Here is a 15,646-nt window from a genome sequence, read left to right on the forward strand (position 1 = left end):
GGGACATCTGAATATGTGTCTGTGTGTCATGTCGCGGCGTGTCCTGAGCTACTGAAGTTCGTTTAGGCGGCTGAGGTGCTTGCGAGAAGCCATCGGGGTCTCCAGGATATGGTGTTGGCGGCCAATCCTGAGGCAAACTACTATTGGTTTTTGGACTCGAAGCGCGGGATGTATTGCCGCCAGAATGTGATTGCTTGAGGCTAGATCTATCGCTAAAGGACCGCGCAAGACGCGAATGTACCTGCGCAGGTAACGTTGTGGGTGACATTGCTGCAGGTGAACAGGTGAATGTCTGAATGTCTCTCCACTGTCGCACAGTCAAGATGATCCACGTGCCATGATCTCATCATGGCAATGCCGAGGGTGCCGAGGGTAGAGTGTGATTGGACTATAACGCTGGTTTACAAGGACATAAAGTTAAGTTACAAGCTAATCAATCATCGTCATTGACCGATTATTCGGTCCAAATCTATAGTGTGTCCTCCCAAACCTCAGACGCGACCTGGTGCGCACAATCGTCCACATGTGCGAACCCGTCTCTCTCCCCAGGCCCCGCCAAACACAGCGATGGGCACCGCCCCTCGTCCATGGCTTCGCTGGCCACAAACATACCGTCCACCCCAACATCCACTAACCCATCATACCCTGTCTCACCCGAGCCGTTGTCCGCATCCGAAATACGCATGATGCGTGCCACCTTGTTCGTCCATGACGTCCTCAGCCGCCGCCGATGGTCAGAAACCACCAAAAGCCCTTCCTGCCACCCGTTCTCGAATTCGAAGCGCAGCTGCGCATGGCGGGCAGGCGTGACCGTCGAAGCAGTCGTTAACGTCAAATTGCGCAGGGCAGGGAGTGAGGAAAATATCCGCACTTTGGGGATGGGAGGTACGGAAGGGTGTCCCTCGCCCCGCGGAAGGGTCGCTCGAGGTGGCGGAGCGGTAGAAGGGCGGTCTCGGATGGATATCGTCGCGGTGGCCAACCCACGTCGTCCACGGCGAGCTCGAGGAGTATTGAGAGCGACAGGGCCTGGGGCGTCGCTGTCTCCAGCTAGTAATGCGGCTTGAAGCTGCAACGCCGCAGCACGTTCAGCCTCAAGCCACGCCTTCAGCTTTTTCTCCCGCTCTTTCGCCTGCTTGATGCCCGCCATCGCGCAGCTCCTTCCAAGGGCACGCCACTGACCATCCAAGGGCTCTCCCAACGTGAGGGGGCAGTTATCTAAGAGGAGATGCCTGAGGCCAGTAAAACGTCCTAGCAGCTCTTCCAGATCTAAGGACGTGATATTACAAGTCGAAAGGTCAAGGAGATCGATGCTGGGAAGTGCGCCAGGGTGTCTGTGCATAACAGGACCTACCCCCCGCGCAGGAATGCGAAGGCGGTAGTTCCGCACATGTTTGAATAAACGGGAGCTGTGCAAGCCCTTGAAAGAGTCGAGGCGGAAAAAAACAAGTGGTTGTGCGAAATTATTCCTCCGCGCGGATTGGGGGTCGAGGGGGTCTTGAATAATGGAGACGCTAGGCAACTCGCTTTCGTCCCAATTAGCGAAAGCATCCAGGGTTGAGTCGAAGTAAGCACCCTATTTTCTTCTTCGGGCGCTCTGTCAATTAAAGATAGACGATATGCAACGAACCTTCAGAGACTGGTAATAATTGGCCTTTTTCACGCTGAAGCACTCGATGATAAGCAAGGATCGAGCGAATGTTACACTACAACGAGCTTACTATGGTCTAAACCGAAGGAATATGAACTTGAGACCGCGGATCGGTTTTGAAAACAGCTCTTCTAGGCGCTCTGGAGCGAAGTCTGGCCCGATGCACAAACTCAGACGAGTGACGTTAGGGAGCTGGCGAATGAGCTTGATAACGACATTTGCATCGGCGCTCCAGGCCTCTAGTAAGAATGTCCTGACCAGCGCGGCGAGATCCTTCCTTTCCCGAGTCCGGCTCGCAAACTGAGCCAGTCTAAGTCCACTGATGAGCCGTACGTGATAGAACATAGGCTGCTCCGGAATAGGGGCGTGGGGGAGCGCTCGGCGAAGAGAGAGGGCAGCATATTGAAGCTCTAAAGTTGGCACGAAGTCAAGGATGGACGCATAAAGTTCAGCGGGAAGGTTTGCCAAAGAGGCGGCATTCTGGGACATTCGCGAGACCTGGATTCGATCATCAGTCAAGGAGTCGGCATACGAAGGACCCTGGCAATCACGCAAAATGTATGATATTCCCATGGTATTCAGACGGCGCGTAGCCTCGCATAGCGCCGAGCTCTGAAACCTCACAGTAGTTTTGGGGTCTCAATTTGGTCGCGAGTTTTGTTTTTTTGACGGTAGTTTCAGCCTGTTCAAGGAGGTTTGATATATTCACGTAGTCAGGCACCCATGTTTACAGCAACTATACTGCCCCATTTTAGGCCATTCCCTACAAAGATGATCATCAAGAATTGATTGCCTCAACTCTTGCTCATTGACTTTGCAGCTCCTATTGCCTAGAATGGAGATTCTCATTCTCAATGATGACAAGATTCTTACGTTCAATCCCATGGAATGGATCCAAGCTCGCAAGCAGTATCCTGCAGTATCCTGATAATTCTGCTCAAAGACCACCCGAGCTTCAGGCCTACATTGATGCAGCCCAGTGAATACAGAGTCCTGTTGTTGCCTCAAAAAACACTTGTTGTGCATGGATATGTCCGACTCACCTCGTTAAGGCGGGATCACAACATAGTCGGAAATCATGTGAGCTCTATCTTCGAACGCGATTCGGCAAATTTATCACCATCTTGTCTCCTCGGGAGGAGTATACCGAACATAACCTTCATTCGGGCAGCTCTGAAGGCAGTCGGACAGGCAATATTGGATGATGCACAAGCAGTACACTGAATGCTGCTTGCATGTCTTAGGGACAGGAGGATTGTTTTTTTAAGATTTCCTACGATTTTTTTCACGATTCTCACGATTATTCTCTTTTACGATTTTTTCAATGTCTGATATGATTTCCGGTAGTCTGAGGACACTCTGGTGAGGTCTGTTGCGAACCCGGTAGTCAGAGGACCCCGCAGGTCGCAAATTTTCACGGTAGTGGACCCGTTTTGGCGTATCATACATTTTGCGTGATTGCCAGGGGTCCTGCATGTGAGTATGATAGTCAGAAAAATGGCGATAATCAAATAATGCGGTCTATATATAGAAACTTAGAGCAAGGTTAGGTTTTAGATCTATGGAAAAGTAACAGTAATGAGACATAAGCTGGTGGTCGTGGGCCCCCGCTGACATGGGTAAATATACAACAAAGTTCGAAGTCTAGGGTAGTGGTATCTGTAAGAAGAAACGAAAATCATGTGCGGATCTAAAGATAGAGCGCGTTGAGCCAACGGATGTCGAGGCAAGAAGCATCAATGACGTACCGAGGAAAAGACGATCCTTTGACCACGTTCTCGTATTTTATCTTCGAGAGCCTCGAATCGAGGGTCGTGGAGAACGTCGCGCCAGTCATCACCGTACAGGACAAACTCTTTCATCGAGGGGAAGAGATCAGGATCGTAAGCGGCAAAATGCTCCTCTATGCACCTCCACTCCTCCGGATCCGTGTCGTGGGAATGAATGCTCAAGTTGGGGTGTGCATGGAGGCCGACGCTATGGAGTGAAGGATGCGGCGTCGTATAATGTGGAGGGGCGGTGAAGAAGATGTAATAGTTGAGCTCGCAAAGATGAGGGCACGAGGCAACGACAGTCGCGAGGTGATCCTCTGTGAGGAAACGCATATGGCTTCCGAGTTGGACGCATTGAATCCCTTCCCCGAACGTCTCCCATATATTGTCCAAAGCCTGATATGGCGGCAGCGCGTCGACAATGACGTGCGACAGCGAGGGGAGAGACCATACGCAGACCTGGCGAACGAAAATAGGGTTCACGTTCCGCAAACGAAGAACCTTGAGCGCAGGGAGCTCGACGTGCCGCTGCTGTCGGAGAAGCCCAAGGGACATATTGCCCGCGAGGGACAGATACTCGAGTTTGGGAGTGCGACTGAGGACTTCGTCGAGGGAATTGATGCCGCCGGTGCGTGCGGCATCGTTGTCGTGACACCAGTCAATGCGTTTGAGTGAAGGGAGGGGAGGGGCTTCCGCGGGAAATTCGAAGAGGAGAGGATGGAAAGTGCGGGCTGGTCTGACGAGGACCTCCAAATGCGGACAGTGGCGAAGGATGTCGAGAGCGGGAGGGGGGGACGAAGTGGGAGTCGCGGACTGCGAGTACTCGAGCTCGGCTCGACGGACCCAGCGACCTCGGGCAGGAATTGGGGCACCCTTCATGCACAGCTCGTCGTCCTCCTCCAAAGCGTGCTTCAGGGCACCTACACCGCGCGCAATTCTCAAGTCCTCATACAGCATCTCCGTACCCAAAGCCCTCCACTGCCTGCAAACACGCACGATGGCGTACTTTATGGCGAGCGTGTCGTCATGCTCGCTGCACTCGGTGAGGGCTTCTCGGAACGGGTCGTAGTCAGCAGCATAGAGGGATTCGTGGTGCGTCGCATAACGGAAGATTTCAATCCATAGCTCGGGAGGAAGGAAGAGAGACGAGTGGCTAGGCATTGTAGACAGTATGTTGGGGGCGGGTGCTGGTGGTAATGCGAATGCTGGTGTATCACAGCTTCAGCTGCGAGGCTTTATAGGCCTCCGACGACGATCATGGCGCAAGGAGCACGGCAGAGCAGCCGAAGCGACACGGTCCAGAGGTGAGAAGAAGATCGAATGACGGCTTGGTTAGCGCATGCCGAACGAGGGCCATCGACCTTGATGCGGAAGAGAGTGTAGGAATCGACATCCGGACTGACTGGCATGCCTTGTTCACTTTACTCCATCGGCAGCCGCGGCGGCAAAGCTTAGGGCAAGCGGCATCGCTCTGCGTGAGATCTTCATACGATCCATCCAGAGCACTCTAGGGCCTGCTGTATGTTGCACAGCAATCTTTCCTCGGTGATGTTTGAGTTTTTTTTTGCAATCAGAACAGTCGAGCTCAGGCGAGGCTCTCGGGAATCCCGCTATCGTCGAACCCGGCCGCTCACGATCTTCCGATAATGCCCGGCACCACGCCTCGCTGGATCCTCACGCGTCTCACGCCCCTCATAGCAATGACTTTGCAGATAGAAGCAACGCGAAACAAAAATAGCGACAAGGGGTGTTGTGTAAGGTACATAATGGGCATTCGCCGTCGCCTGCGCCGATCGGCTCAAGACTGCACAGACCCGAAGCCGGCCGGACAATTCTGCATCGCGACAGCGGACGAGCCGCTACGCAAGTAGCATATCTTCGCAACGATGCATTCCCCTGTGCATGGCTTCGTCATAACGGATGTTTTACCCTGGAAGGTGTTGAATGTCTGCGGGACAGATGCACGTTCTCGATCAGCTTGATTGACGGAAGACACTATGTCGCGGGTCCAACGTACCGAGACAAGTGTCGAGTTCGCCTCCATTGCTATAATTTTTTGGGAGCAGATAAGTTCGCTACGCTACGCGAAAGAGGTGGCGGAAACGCCGTGCCTTCTGTTACGCGGTGCCACCACGTAGCGTTCAAGGGATCGTCCAGGCTCCATCCGTCGATGCTCGCGCCATATGCTTCACGCGAACTGTACTCGTAAACGTAGGTAGGCCCGTTCTCGATCTGCGGGTCCAGCGATGGGAACGAGTTCACATCGCTTCTCCACCTAGATGTACGGCAGACATCAGTTATGTTCGCAGCGAAGCGTAGATAGATGACACACGTGTGAGCGTCGAGCACCTCGAACGTCTGTGGATACGTCGACCATCAGTGATTATGGAAGGGAAGTATAAAAGCCGTCGCGCAAGGCGCTTACCGCGGAGTCGACTTCGTACACTCGGAATCCCGAGTTAAGGTTGGTAATCGGCGTGAGTGAAGGGCCAACCTAATATGAAAATGAGATCTAGACGACTTGGACTGATCTAGAGTCAACACACCCAAGACACAGCCTGGGCAGTCTCCGCACTGATGTTCGTCGCGTTGTTGGCGTAGAAAATCTAGAAACAGAGAAAATATGACAGAAGGAAAGAAGGCCGTGAAGGCGCAATGCTCACGGAAAGCTGGTCCTCATGAGTATGGCCCCAGAAGATGTCTGCGGGCGATATATTAGGATGACGGCGATCCGTTTTGCTGCAATCACTTACTCGCAATGACATGAGGTGAGTAACGATCGACGCTACGATACCAAGCTCAGACAAGAATCACGGATGATATGCGTTCCGACTGACATTTGGTAAACTATAACAAGTTTAGCCCGAGAAATTTAGAAGGTAGTCAAGGACTCACAAAGATCTGTTGGGTTCTTCAACCCATTCGTCCCGTCCCATCCGCTCAGAACATGGCCCATAATCCATACTAGGAAGGATAGAACATTCGCATGAACCGAACAAAGCAGTGACAGATAACGGCGTACCTCGGTCCCCGGCATCCTCGGCCTCTTGCAGCTCATCAGTCAAAAATTTGAGCATACCAGATGGATCAGGATGACTCTGGTTAATATACGCGAACCAGTTCGCCCGATACCCTAAAAGCGGACTGATCAGTATCTCAGTCATATTGAGCGCTGGGAAGGCATACACAGGTTCGTGTTCAAAGTAATGATCCTCAGGCCATCTGTGCGTCGCACCATATACGCAGCATAATGCGCGCGCGCGAGGTCCACTGCGCTCTGCGGGAGCCAACCTTCCTGTTTCCAAAGGGAAGACACGTGATCGTAATTCCTACGATCGTATTTAGTTGTCGTGCTTGGCTCTAAGGAAGGGAATTTTCTACCAGCTGAACTGGTCGCTTAAGTTATCACCGAGAGTGTGGGGAGCATCCTGCGCCCTATTAGATGGTCAGGAAGCGAATCGAGGTATAAAGAATATAAAGAATATACATACTGATTATAAGAGTCATGATTTCCGAGGACGGCATAAACTGGCCCAGAAACGAGCATACGCTTCATAAGATCATAAAGAAGGGTCTGGAACCAATTTTTTGAGCATATACTATAGTATAGTATTGGAATGGTTGTTACCTCTGCATACATGACGTAGTCTCTGTATTCACTCTGTTATACATGCTGCGGATGTTAATCGCTCATAGAACTCACCTCGATAGCTGATTCTCAGCATCATGAGAAACCAGGTCGCCAGTATACAAGGTGAATGCAAACCCGGTTTCTTGCGTGCCCGTGAGAACTGGGATCGCCTCGAAGCCAGCAGCGACGAGTGCAAAAGGCGAGTCACTGTTGTATGGGTCCGTCACAACGACGCAATTGTGGCGCACGGGCGATGACGTACCAATGAAAGGCACCAAACCTCGGTGCGGGCAAAAGGGTCATATTAGGACTTGACGGGTTGTGTAAATTGTCACGGCAACAAGCGCCGGAGCTGCAATTTGCTTCAGAGCCCGTTTCGTACCCTAGATGGACGATGATGGAGCAGAAGGTCAGAAGACGACGGGGCAGTGATGAATTGAGAAATGAGGAGAGAATGTCACGAAACTGGGGTCAAGGTGTATATCAGAGAGGTGGAGGATTTTCAAGCGCTCTCCGCTAGGCGTTTTCGGCGATGGAAGCGGATCAGGTTTGGGCTTCGCGAACCACCCCGTCAAGTTTAGAGGTGATGTCGGGGGTACGGGGCATGCGCCGGCGAACGTATCGCAAATCATCTACATGGCCAAGAATAAAGCATACACTCAGCGCTAGAAAATAGGACGTCTACTGATGTGGGAGCTTGCGCGCACCTGACCATCAAATCCGCCAACGTCGGCACTCGCAAGGACCTGTGTGACCACCGACCCAAGTGCATCAGGACCGAACGTGGCCTCGCAAGTGCTGCTAAGCCGCAACTGGTGACAGAGGAAGATGGCAAAATCGGGTCCTTGGTCTGGCGCAGCTAATGACAGAAACTTGCCGACTGCCAGAAAAGCTTGACATCTGGCGCAGGTGCTGTTTGCGAAAATGGGGTTTGCCGCAATGGACTGAATCTGGGATTTCGCCTGCTGCAAAAGAAAGGACTCCGATGCCTTGGGGGGAAGAGGATGTGGGTCTGCCGTATCGTTCTGAGCAGGAGGTTGAGACCAGCATCCCAAGAGTCTGATACAAATTTTGACTACTTACTTGAGGTATGGATTTGGGGTTCGTGAGCGCAAACGGATATATTTTATGCTAGCCCCCCGAACGCGTCCATACTTACTCTCCTTCGGGTGCAAGAACTCCAGATGGCACTCACAGTCACAGGGTCCGAGATCACAGGTTGCACCTGCGCGGCAGTGGCCGTCGGGGAGTTGAAGTAGCTCTTGTATAGCGATGTGGGGAACGCGCCCGGAGCGGTGAACGTGTCTGGTCCATACGTCAAAGGAGACGCGGCGAGGACGCGGGAAGCCCCTGCCAGGAAGCTCAAAAGGCGGACTATGCGTTGGGATCCGACCATCTTTGGAGCGGTCTGCGGTGCTGAATACGGGGATGATGGGGACGGAACTGGTCGAAGACCTCTATATAAGAAAACCGCTCTGATGGTGGCCCTTGATTCTGAGAACTATGGGAACATGGATGATGGAACGACTTCCGTGCTGAATCGTTGTCCCTGGCACACGTAGATGTCAAGCGGGAGGCAGCCCATGATTGGGTTGTGTCGAATACGCCCATCAATGCACGCAGCTAAGTTGGTGCTTTAGGACACGGTCTGTGCGAATCAACAAATGGAAGGACACACGTTCGAAAGGGGAAATTGACATGTCACACGTGACGACTGATCTCGGGGAAGGCGCTAGGCGCGGGATGACAGAGGGCGCGACTTTCGCGTTCACTAACACTGATTCGTGAGCGAGCTGTGTGACTTGATTAGCCTTGTGTGGTATACACGCAAAATGTACATTGAGATGTACGGATATATTAATATACAGAGCACATACGCTGCAAAGACGATCCAAGAATTAAGAACAAGCAAAGCATAGAATATCGTGAAATGCGCTACGGATGTGGTCATACAGAAGAGGCAGAGGTGGTACAGCGAAACAATGGCACAGGTATGGTGGACGGCAGTGGATAGACACCATAGCTGGGTGCCGGCAATGTGGAATTTTTGGATATCGCGTGGTCTGCATCATGCGACAAGCTGAAAGGAACAACATCTGTGATGTTATGAGCGTGGCGCGCTGCTTCCAACAAGGCAGTGTCAATGGGACGTGATAGCAAGCGAATGTCGAGGACCGGGCTAACCTTATGACGCCGGTCGGCCTGTGGCATGCCCTTGCGATTGCTGCTCCTGCTCTTGCTTCTTGGCTGCCTTTGCGCGCGCCTTCTCCTCTGCCTGTCTCCGGGACTCCGTCCATAAATGGAGGGTGTACTCATGTAGCGACTTCGAGTATAACACCAATGGATCTGGACCGCTAGCGGGTTGTGGATGTGAAGAGTTTGCGAGCATTTAGAGCGGACGAGAGGATAATCAAGATGGGAGCGCACGGAGCAGACAAATGGGAGTGGATTATTGGTAAGGTGACATATGAAAACAGTATAGGAGGGTATATATATAGGAAATGGTCATTTTTCAGGGTACGGAGCTGAAAACCGGAGGACGACTATCCAAAACCCAATGATCACAATCTACCCGACGTTGGCGCTCCGCGGCCACAATAGCGGGGCGGCGGCATCTGACGACATGTACAACGTCATCCCAACGCATCTCATTTCCGACGCTCACGTGGTTCTCATCCTTTTTGTCTTTTGCGAAAAACCTGTTTGACGATTGCAGCGCTTTGGTCAGAGACTCTCAGACATAGCCTGCCATAGCTCCCGGCTTAAAACTTGTTGCTTGACGAGCACGAAAATCCACTTATGCCTGAAAATTTGGCAGAAGATCACCGCGCCAACAAGACAGTTTGACGAGGCTGCGAGAATGAACAAAAGGCTATAGGGAGCGCGTAAATCGTTGGGCCGCATCTAGGCTTTTTGACTCAAACACACCTTATCGAGCAGGGCATCGACATAGGAAATGTTGTCGGAGCTATGAGTCAAACCTTATCTGACCAAGCGTTGTTGGCCATGTTTCAAATTGGAAACCCTAGAAACAGAACCAGTCAACCCAGCGATCGAGGGTCTCAGAAATCTCTTCAAGGTACAAACTCTAACTTTGAACCTTGGAGCTGGAGTCGCGACTGACCGAACCATCGAGCACCAATGACCCTCATGAGCGGTGGAGTAGGGTATAGTAGCAGGGTGTTCTCCTCATTTACATATATTACACTTACTCAGGTGGAGCATCTCGAGTTAGCGCAGCGGTGTTCTCGGGTGAGTATAGAGCACGGTATCAGAGATGTTATCCACATGCTCTCTAAGACCACACCGCTGTCATTTAGCCCCATCGTAAAGGGGCGTAAAGACTCGCCGCGCGCCCTAAATAGCGCTAAACGACTTCGTTATGGCTCACGTGAGTAGTCCGGATTTCATCCTGGCGAAGAGCCCCTGCCTGACAATCATGTCCAAAGCGCAGTTAGAAAGTCTCCAATATAAGGTCCAGTTGTTAAAGAACAATAGAGTACAAACACGCCCACAAAACGGGTACCGACTACAGCGCGAGATGATTGTCCGAAGTTTGGGGATACATATTGTACGCTCTACCGTGTAAGTACCCAGTTCAACGACCGGACGCTCGATGAGCGCGCGACGAAGACGATCGCTGAGGATGCACATCCTCTTTGGCACGCACATCGAGCGTCGTCCGTAGATCGTGGTATCGCTGCAGATCGTAGGCCTCCGAGCGCGCAACGCCAGCCGAGTCGTTCGGTAGCCATATGATCGGAGCAGGAGCGATAAGCTCCGGCGCATACATGATACTCGACATTTCCTCTGCGTGGTCTGCGAATGACAATGGCGGAAGATACGGCGGTGCATCAGGATGGGTGCGTGCTGCTCGCTCAGTTGCAGTCAGATCGTTGAGCGTTTCAGTTTCTGTAACAAGGCTGAGCGTTAGTGGCACGTCAGGTGGGTCAAGCTGAGCATGAAGCTCAAGGGTCATGCGCGCGAAGGATGAAAAGAGACGTACGAAGTGGCACTGGGCCCCGTGTGCGAGTTGTGGATGGCATGACCGCTAGCGTGACGGACATCATCTCTAGGACGGACGCCATGGATCCTCGGGTTCGTGCCGCTCGTCCCGAAATAGCGAAGCTGGAGCTCTCCTCCGTTAAGCGCTGGTTGCGTTTCGGGCGAGCTCTTTTCGCGAATGTGTCCAATGAATTCTGAGTGACATGGCTGAGCGAGTTCAGACCCGGTTGTCGCATCTTAAAACACGTATATGCCTCTACGAAGACGACGGTGAACACAGCTGCTGCGATAAGGACACCGCCTTCTGCCCACAACTGTCTGCTGAGCAAGATCAATCCTAGAAGGAGAGGTTGCAGTGCCAGAATAGTCCCGAGGCGTTTCAGAAGCCACATTTGTAGAAGGCCCCCTGTCTGAGACAAGGTTCGTGCATATACGTAGCCGATCAGATAGCGATGAGCTGTACAACTTAGCATGAGTGATGGCCGAACTGAGCGGATTATAAGAAAAATACCGATGAGAGTAAGCAATAATAACACCGCGGCTGCAGGACTCATCAAGGGAAAGATCAGTGAGTAAGTAGATGAGAAAATTACTGCGAGGACACAGCAGCTTGACGCGAACAAAGGGCTGTAAGTTCTAGGGTATACAGCTAGTATATTGGGGATTGAACATCAAAGTCAGAGGTTTCGCAGAATCAGTGAACTCACCGCGGAAACGTTGACGGGGAGTGACAGCCTCCTTTTCGTTGCGCAAAACACGGCGAAGCCTAAGAGGCTGTAGCATGAGCAAGGCAGGAGAAATGATTGCGACATTGATGACGATAGCAAGCAGAAGGACAGAGATGTAGATGGCGCCGTCTGAAATAGTTTTTGCCCTACTCGTGTTCGTGCTAAGCGCTCCGAAAGCGTATAGGATGGCACCGGCGGCGGTCAACCAGATCGCCGCGACGAATGTCAACATATAGAACGCGGTCTTGAAGATTATCAGCTGATTAGCGGAGACGGAAGCTGTACTGATCAGGCGGGAGGATTCTGCTGTGGTGTCAGCACTGCCCGGCGGAAGGCGCATGTGGTCGAACGTACTATATAAACCAGCGATAGCAATCGCAATGAAAAGCGTCGCGCCAACGGCAGGAGCAAGGACGGTGGATAGTCCAGTCGTAAAACTGTTGTGGTTGGCCAGCGGCTGGAAAAATGTTAGATAGTGTGCATAGTCGGGGGCTGTTGCAACAGCTAGTCCAGCGGCAGCAGTCACTGCGGAGTAGAGGGACAGTCAACGGTGAAAAGGTGAAATCTCAGCTAGAATGCTTACATCCGATAGCCAAGAGGCATCCAGCCATAGCCACAATCACCCAAAACACGAGCCTATTCAATGGGTCGTTTTCACCCTGCAGTTCATCCCATCTGACGTCTTCCTTCGCTCTCCCCTCGATCAATTGCATGCCTGGGATATACCGCAAACCTCTCCCGACCATCAACCATCCCTTGATCCTGACACCGTCTGCGATGTCACTATATGCGTCGTTCTGGGCATCGGCAATCTCCTGGTTGATCGACTTCAGCTTGGTCCTCCAAGACCGAATATCTGCGTAGACAATCCCGAGGTCGTCATGGTCGAGCCCCGTGACCGGACGAACAAAAGGAGGCTGGGCCTGAAGACGGAGGTGTGGAGGAGCGACCTCGCTCGCGCGAGACGTCGCTCCTCGGTTGCGAAGTGGGAAGGTATCCATACGGTCCGAGGGTGAAGGTCCGAAAATCTTTGGCCGTCGTTCAAAATTGAACATCCCCGCTTCGCTCGGTTCATGAGCGGGCACCGGAGAAGCCTCCGCGAGAGGAGGCGACTCGTCCTTGCTAAAATCAATGGGTGCCTCGTGTGCCACATCGACCCAACGTTCGCTGTTTTCACCCTCATACTTGTCTAACTCAGATGGATTGCCGCCATCGGTATCTGTTGAAGGCTCGACGTAATTCGGTCCGAAGCGACGTGGATCGGGGAGTAATGGTGATGGAACAGGTATTGGCTCAGGGCTGAGAACTCCACCTTCCAATCGTATGTGGCTTCCCAGCGGCAATCGCCCGTAGAGGCTTGAATTATGATTGACTTCTTGGAAGCGCGTTCCGACGACGCGCTGGTGGATGCTATCGGAGAAGCTTGGTCCTGGATCTTCTTCGTCCGCGAATCGTCCTCCGTTCACACCCCTCAAACTGCCTAGCTTATAGTATTGCGAAGGGGCGACATACGATGTTGGTGTAAGTGAAGATGACGCATACGCAGGGTTTCGAGCTCTTCGTCTCCGAGCAGTGGACTGCAAATACATTTGTCAACAAAGATGCCGAAGGGACCGGCTGAATTAATATTTACCCTCAATGCGCGCGGACGACTGATATATGGGATCCCTTCGGTGTCGGACACGGGCACGGGAGTGAAATCCGCAATCGAAGGATCAGGCGTTGACAACCGGAATGACGAGATGTACTTTGTCTCCGCAATCTCAAGGTTCTCAAGAATCTCATCTCTCTCTTCGATTAACAACGCCAACGGCTGGGTATCCCTGCGATTAAAAACGTGGCTTCATCAATATCGTATTCTATAAGATACGGAGATTGATAACAATGGACAATTGTAGTCACCCTATGGAGAACAGACTTTGTATATCCACATCCAGCTTTTCCTCTTCGGCCCTTGCCAGAGGTGCATCCACGCCGGAGCGTTGGGTGTGTCCGTTGCGCCCGATATCATTGGACGGCCGATTATCAAAAGAGGAGCTTAACCCGGTCCTAGTGATGAAGTCTTTGAAGTGCTTTTCACCCCAGCCAGAGAAGCCGGGCGCGTCGCGGGCGCTCAGCCATCCCATTTCTAGCCCTCGCAGGTGCACGTTTAGCCAGCGCCTCCGGAAGGCAGCGAGCTTAGTAAACTCGTGAAGAATCTTCCACAAGGAAGGTATGAGGCCAAGAACAATCACGAAAACCGTCAAGATGATGATTCGAATACGCGTGTTGCTCGCGACATCGCTACCATCCACTATGGCTCTTGTCTGAGTACGGGGGTTAGATATCGAGATGTCCCTGTCACCGAGAAGTTGCAGCAGACGTAGTAGACTGAGATCCTGAAGGGTCGAAAGGAAACCTGTAAATCGAGGTTGACTAGCGGACTCTTGAATGCAGGGCGTGGATACTAGGTATAGAGGCAAGGCGGCGGCAAGACCGAGAATCGACCAGCCCGATGACAGGAGGAAGCATACCCACAGCGTGCGTTGGCTAAGCTCCTCGTCGGAGGGAAAGAGGTGCGCGTCACCAACGGGGGATGCGCCTGCGTCCGATACGTCTACCGGAATGGAAGGAACAAGGGGAACAGGAGGAGATAAGAATGCCCACAATGTGGGCTTGAGTGGCTTTGGGCGGAGACTGCGGAATTTGAGCGCTGAGGGAGCAGTGGGTTGAGATAGCAGATGTGAAGACTCACTCTTGTTGTACAAACCACTCTCTAAGACCATAAATTTGACGAAAGCGAAGGCGCAGAATAGCGAATAATAACTTGAACAGAGGTCAGACGCGATTCAACGCGAACGAATGGAAAGCGCTTACCCATAACAAGAGTCCAATAGCACTGGAGAGAACAATTGTAGCGAGGAGACCATCTGCGGACGCGTCGAGCCTGTCCCCGATACATACGCCCTGCCCACTCGAGGCCAAGCTGACGGGGGTCGCCGCAGATAAAACGGTTTGTACAGAGTACGTGATTGTCGTAGAAGGAAGAACGGAGGTCTGGGGAATAGTAGTCGTAAAGGTCCGTATAGAAAGTGTCTGTGAGCCAGAAGGAAGCTCGGAGTTGGAGGAATAGGCAGAGGGTACGGGCTGCTGTGTCGTGAAGGAAGCATTAGCGGACGAAAAAAGGGTGAGTATCGATGGGGATATGGGCAGACTCGTAGACGGTGATGTTATAGATGAGAGTTCGGTGAGAGTCTGAGATTGTGTCGCCGTGCTCCAGCGTTTTCGAACGTCATGACCGAGTTCGTTGAAAGCGCGTCGAGCTGGATTGGTTGTCCACGACTGCGCAGTCATGACTTGAAGGCAGTTTAGGTATCCGGAATGATTCTAAGAGCTCGTGTCGTGTCGTGAAATGGTATAGAATAAAGAAGATTTTCGTGGGTCAGAGCATGATCGCAGGCGTGTCTCCAACCAAAATCCGCTCGCACAACAGGTCTGTACCCCGATCACCACACCGCCCGAACAATCTCCGCCTGGCCGTTTTTCTATGCTGTGAACATATATTAAATGCGCACAATGCAGGGTCTCGCGATGCTGCAAGCCTACACAGTGTCGTATGTCAACTAACGCGTGGTATGGCAAGAATTAAAGGCAAGATTGTCATTTTCGTATATTGAGTCAGGTTCCCAAGGCTACTGCGTCTACCGCACGCGGAGGCATTTGTTGCATACGGGGTTATGGTCGGTTATGGTTCCGATCGAGAACTGCTGACCTGGAAGCAAAAGACTCACCAAAAGTCATCGACGAGTTGAAAGAATGCGGATTATGATAGCAAAGTGTTCTCATCGAAAGCTATTATGGAATACATGTGAAAGAGTGGAAG

General features: G+C 52.2%; 4 protein-coding genes across 4 annotated transcripts; all 4 read right to left on the minus strand.

Moving 5' to 3' along the window:
* Positions 1-469: 469 nt before the first annotated feature.
* HETIRDRAFT_307628 (uncharacterized protein) lies at positions 470-2,137 on the minus strand (the record flags this gene model as incomplete). Its single annotated transcript, XM_009542419.1, has 3 exons — positions 470-1,573; positions 1,628-1,661; positions 1,719-2,137. The coding sequence occupies 3 exons, from the start codon at positions 2,135-2,137 to the stop codon at positions 470-472; spliced, it is 1,557 nt and encodes a 518-aa protein (XP_009540714.1).
* A 995-nt stretch (positions 2,138-3,132) lies between these two features.
* On the minus strand, positions 3,133-4,800 carry HETIRDRAFT_468348 (uncharacterized protein). Its single transcript, XM_009542420.1, has 2 exons — positions 3,397-4,800; positions 3,133-3,338 (listed from the first exon to the last, which is right to left on the minus strand). Exons 1-2 carry the CDS (start codon positions 4,579-4,581, stop codon positions 3,327-3,329), a joined length of 1,197 nt encoding a protein of 398 aa, XP_009540715.1. The 5' UTR covers positions 4,582-4,800; the 3' UTR covers positions 3,133-3,326.
* Positions 4,801-5,116: 316 nt separating this feature from the next.
* HETIRDRAFT_153583 (uncharacterized protein) lies at positions 5,117-8,468 on the minus strand. The gene is made up of 21 exons (XM_009542421.1): positions 8,247-8,468; positions 8,135-8,182; positions 7,759-8,076; positions 7,518-7,683; positions 7,314-7,434; positions 7,124-7,258; positions 7,049-7,070; positions 6,912-6,994; positions 6,802-6,855; positions 6,607-6,749; positions 6,443-6,553; positions 6,316-6,384; positions 6,258-6,267; positions 6,174-6,205; positions 6,084-6,121; positions 5,967-6,026; positions 5,846-5,914; positions 5,753-5,778; positions 5,532-5,695; positions 5,438-5,466; positions 5,117-5,368 (listed from the first exon to the last, which is right to left on the minus strand). Exons 1-21 carry the CDS (start codon positions 8,445-8,447, stop codon positions 5,219-5,221), a joined length of 2,049 nt encoding a protein of 682 aa, XP_009540716.1. The 5' UTR covers positions 8,448-8,468; the 3' UTR covers positions 5,117-5,218.
* A 2,196-nt stretch (positions 8,469-10,664) lies between these two features.
* On the minus strand, positions 10,665-14,850 carry HETIRDRAFT_235157 (uncharacterized protein; the record flags this gene model as incomplete). The annotated part of the gene is made up of 10 exons (XM_009542422.1): positions 10,665-10,963; positions 11,058-11,513; positions 11,568-11,705; positions 11,764-12,087; positions 12,139-12,309; positions 12,368-13,361; positions 13,418-13,607; positions 13,687-14,460; positions 14,519-14,589; positions 14,641-14,850. Coding segments are annotated over 10 exons (3,627 nt in total), but the record flags the coding sequence as incomplete, so codon positions are not given.
* Positions 14,851-15,646: the final 796 nt, after the last annotated feature.

Source organism: Heterobasidion irregulare (assembly GCF_000320585.1).
Source record: "Heterobasidion irregulare TC 32-1 unplaced genomic scaffold scaffold_01, whole genome shotgun sequence".
In the NCBI taxonomy this organism is placed as follows: Eukaryota; Fungi; Basidiomycota; class Agaricomycetes; order Russulales; family Bondarzewiaceae; genus Heterobasidion; species Heterobasidion irregulare.

Coding starts and splice junctions, on each gene's coding strand:
- HETIRDRAFT_468348 (XM_009542420.1), bottom strand. CDS start 4,581: ATGCCTAGCCACTCGTCTCTCTTCCTTCCTCCCGAGCTATGGATTGAA.
- HETIRDRAFT_153583 (XM_009542421.1), bottom strand. CDS start 8,447: ATGGTCGGATCCCAACGCATAGTCCGCCTTTTGAGCTTCCTGGCAGGG. Junction 7,435..7,517: donor TGATATACACCTTGACCCCA/GTTTCGTGACAT, acceptor TCGTCCATCTAG/GGTACGAAACGGGCTCTGAA. Junction 5,696..5,752: donor GAGGTGCTCGACGCTCACAC/GTGTGTCATCTA, acceptor CCGTACATCTAG/GTGGAGAAGCGATGTGAACT.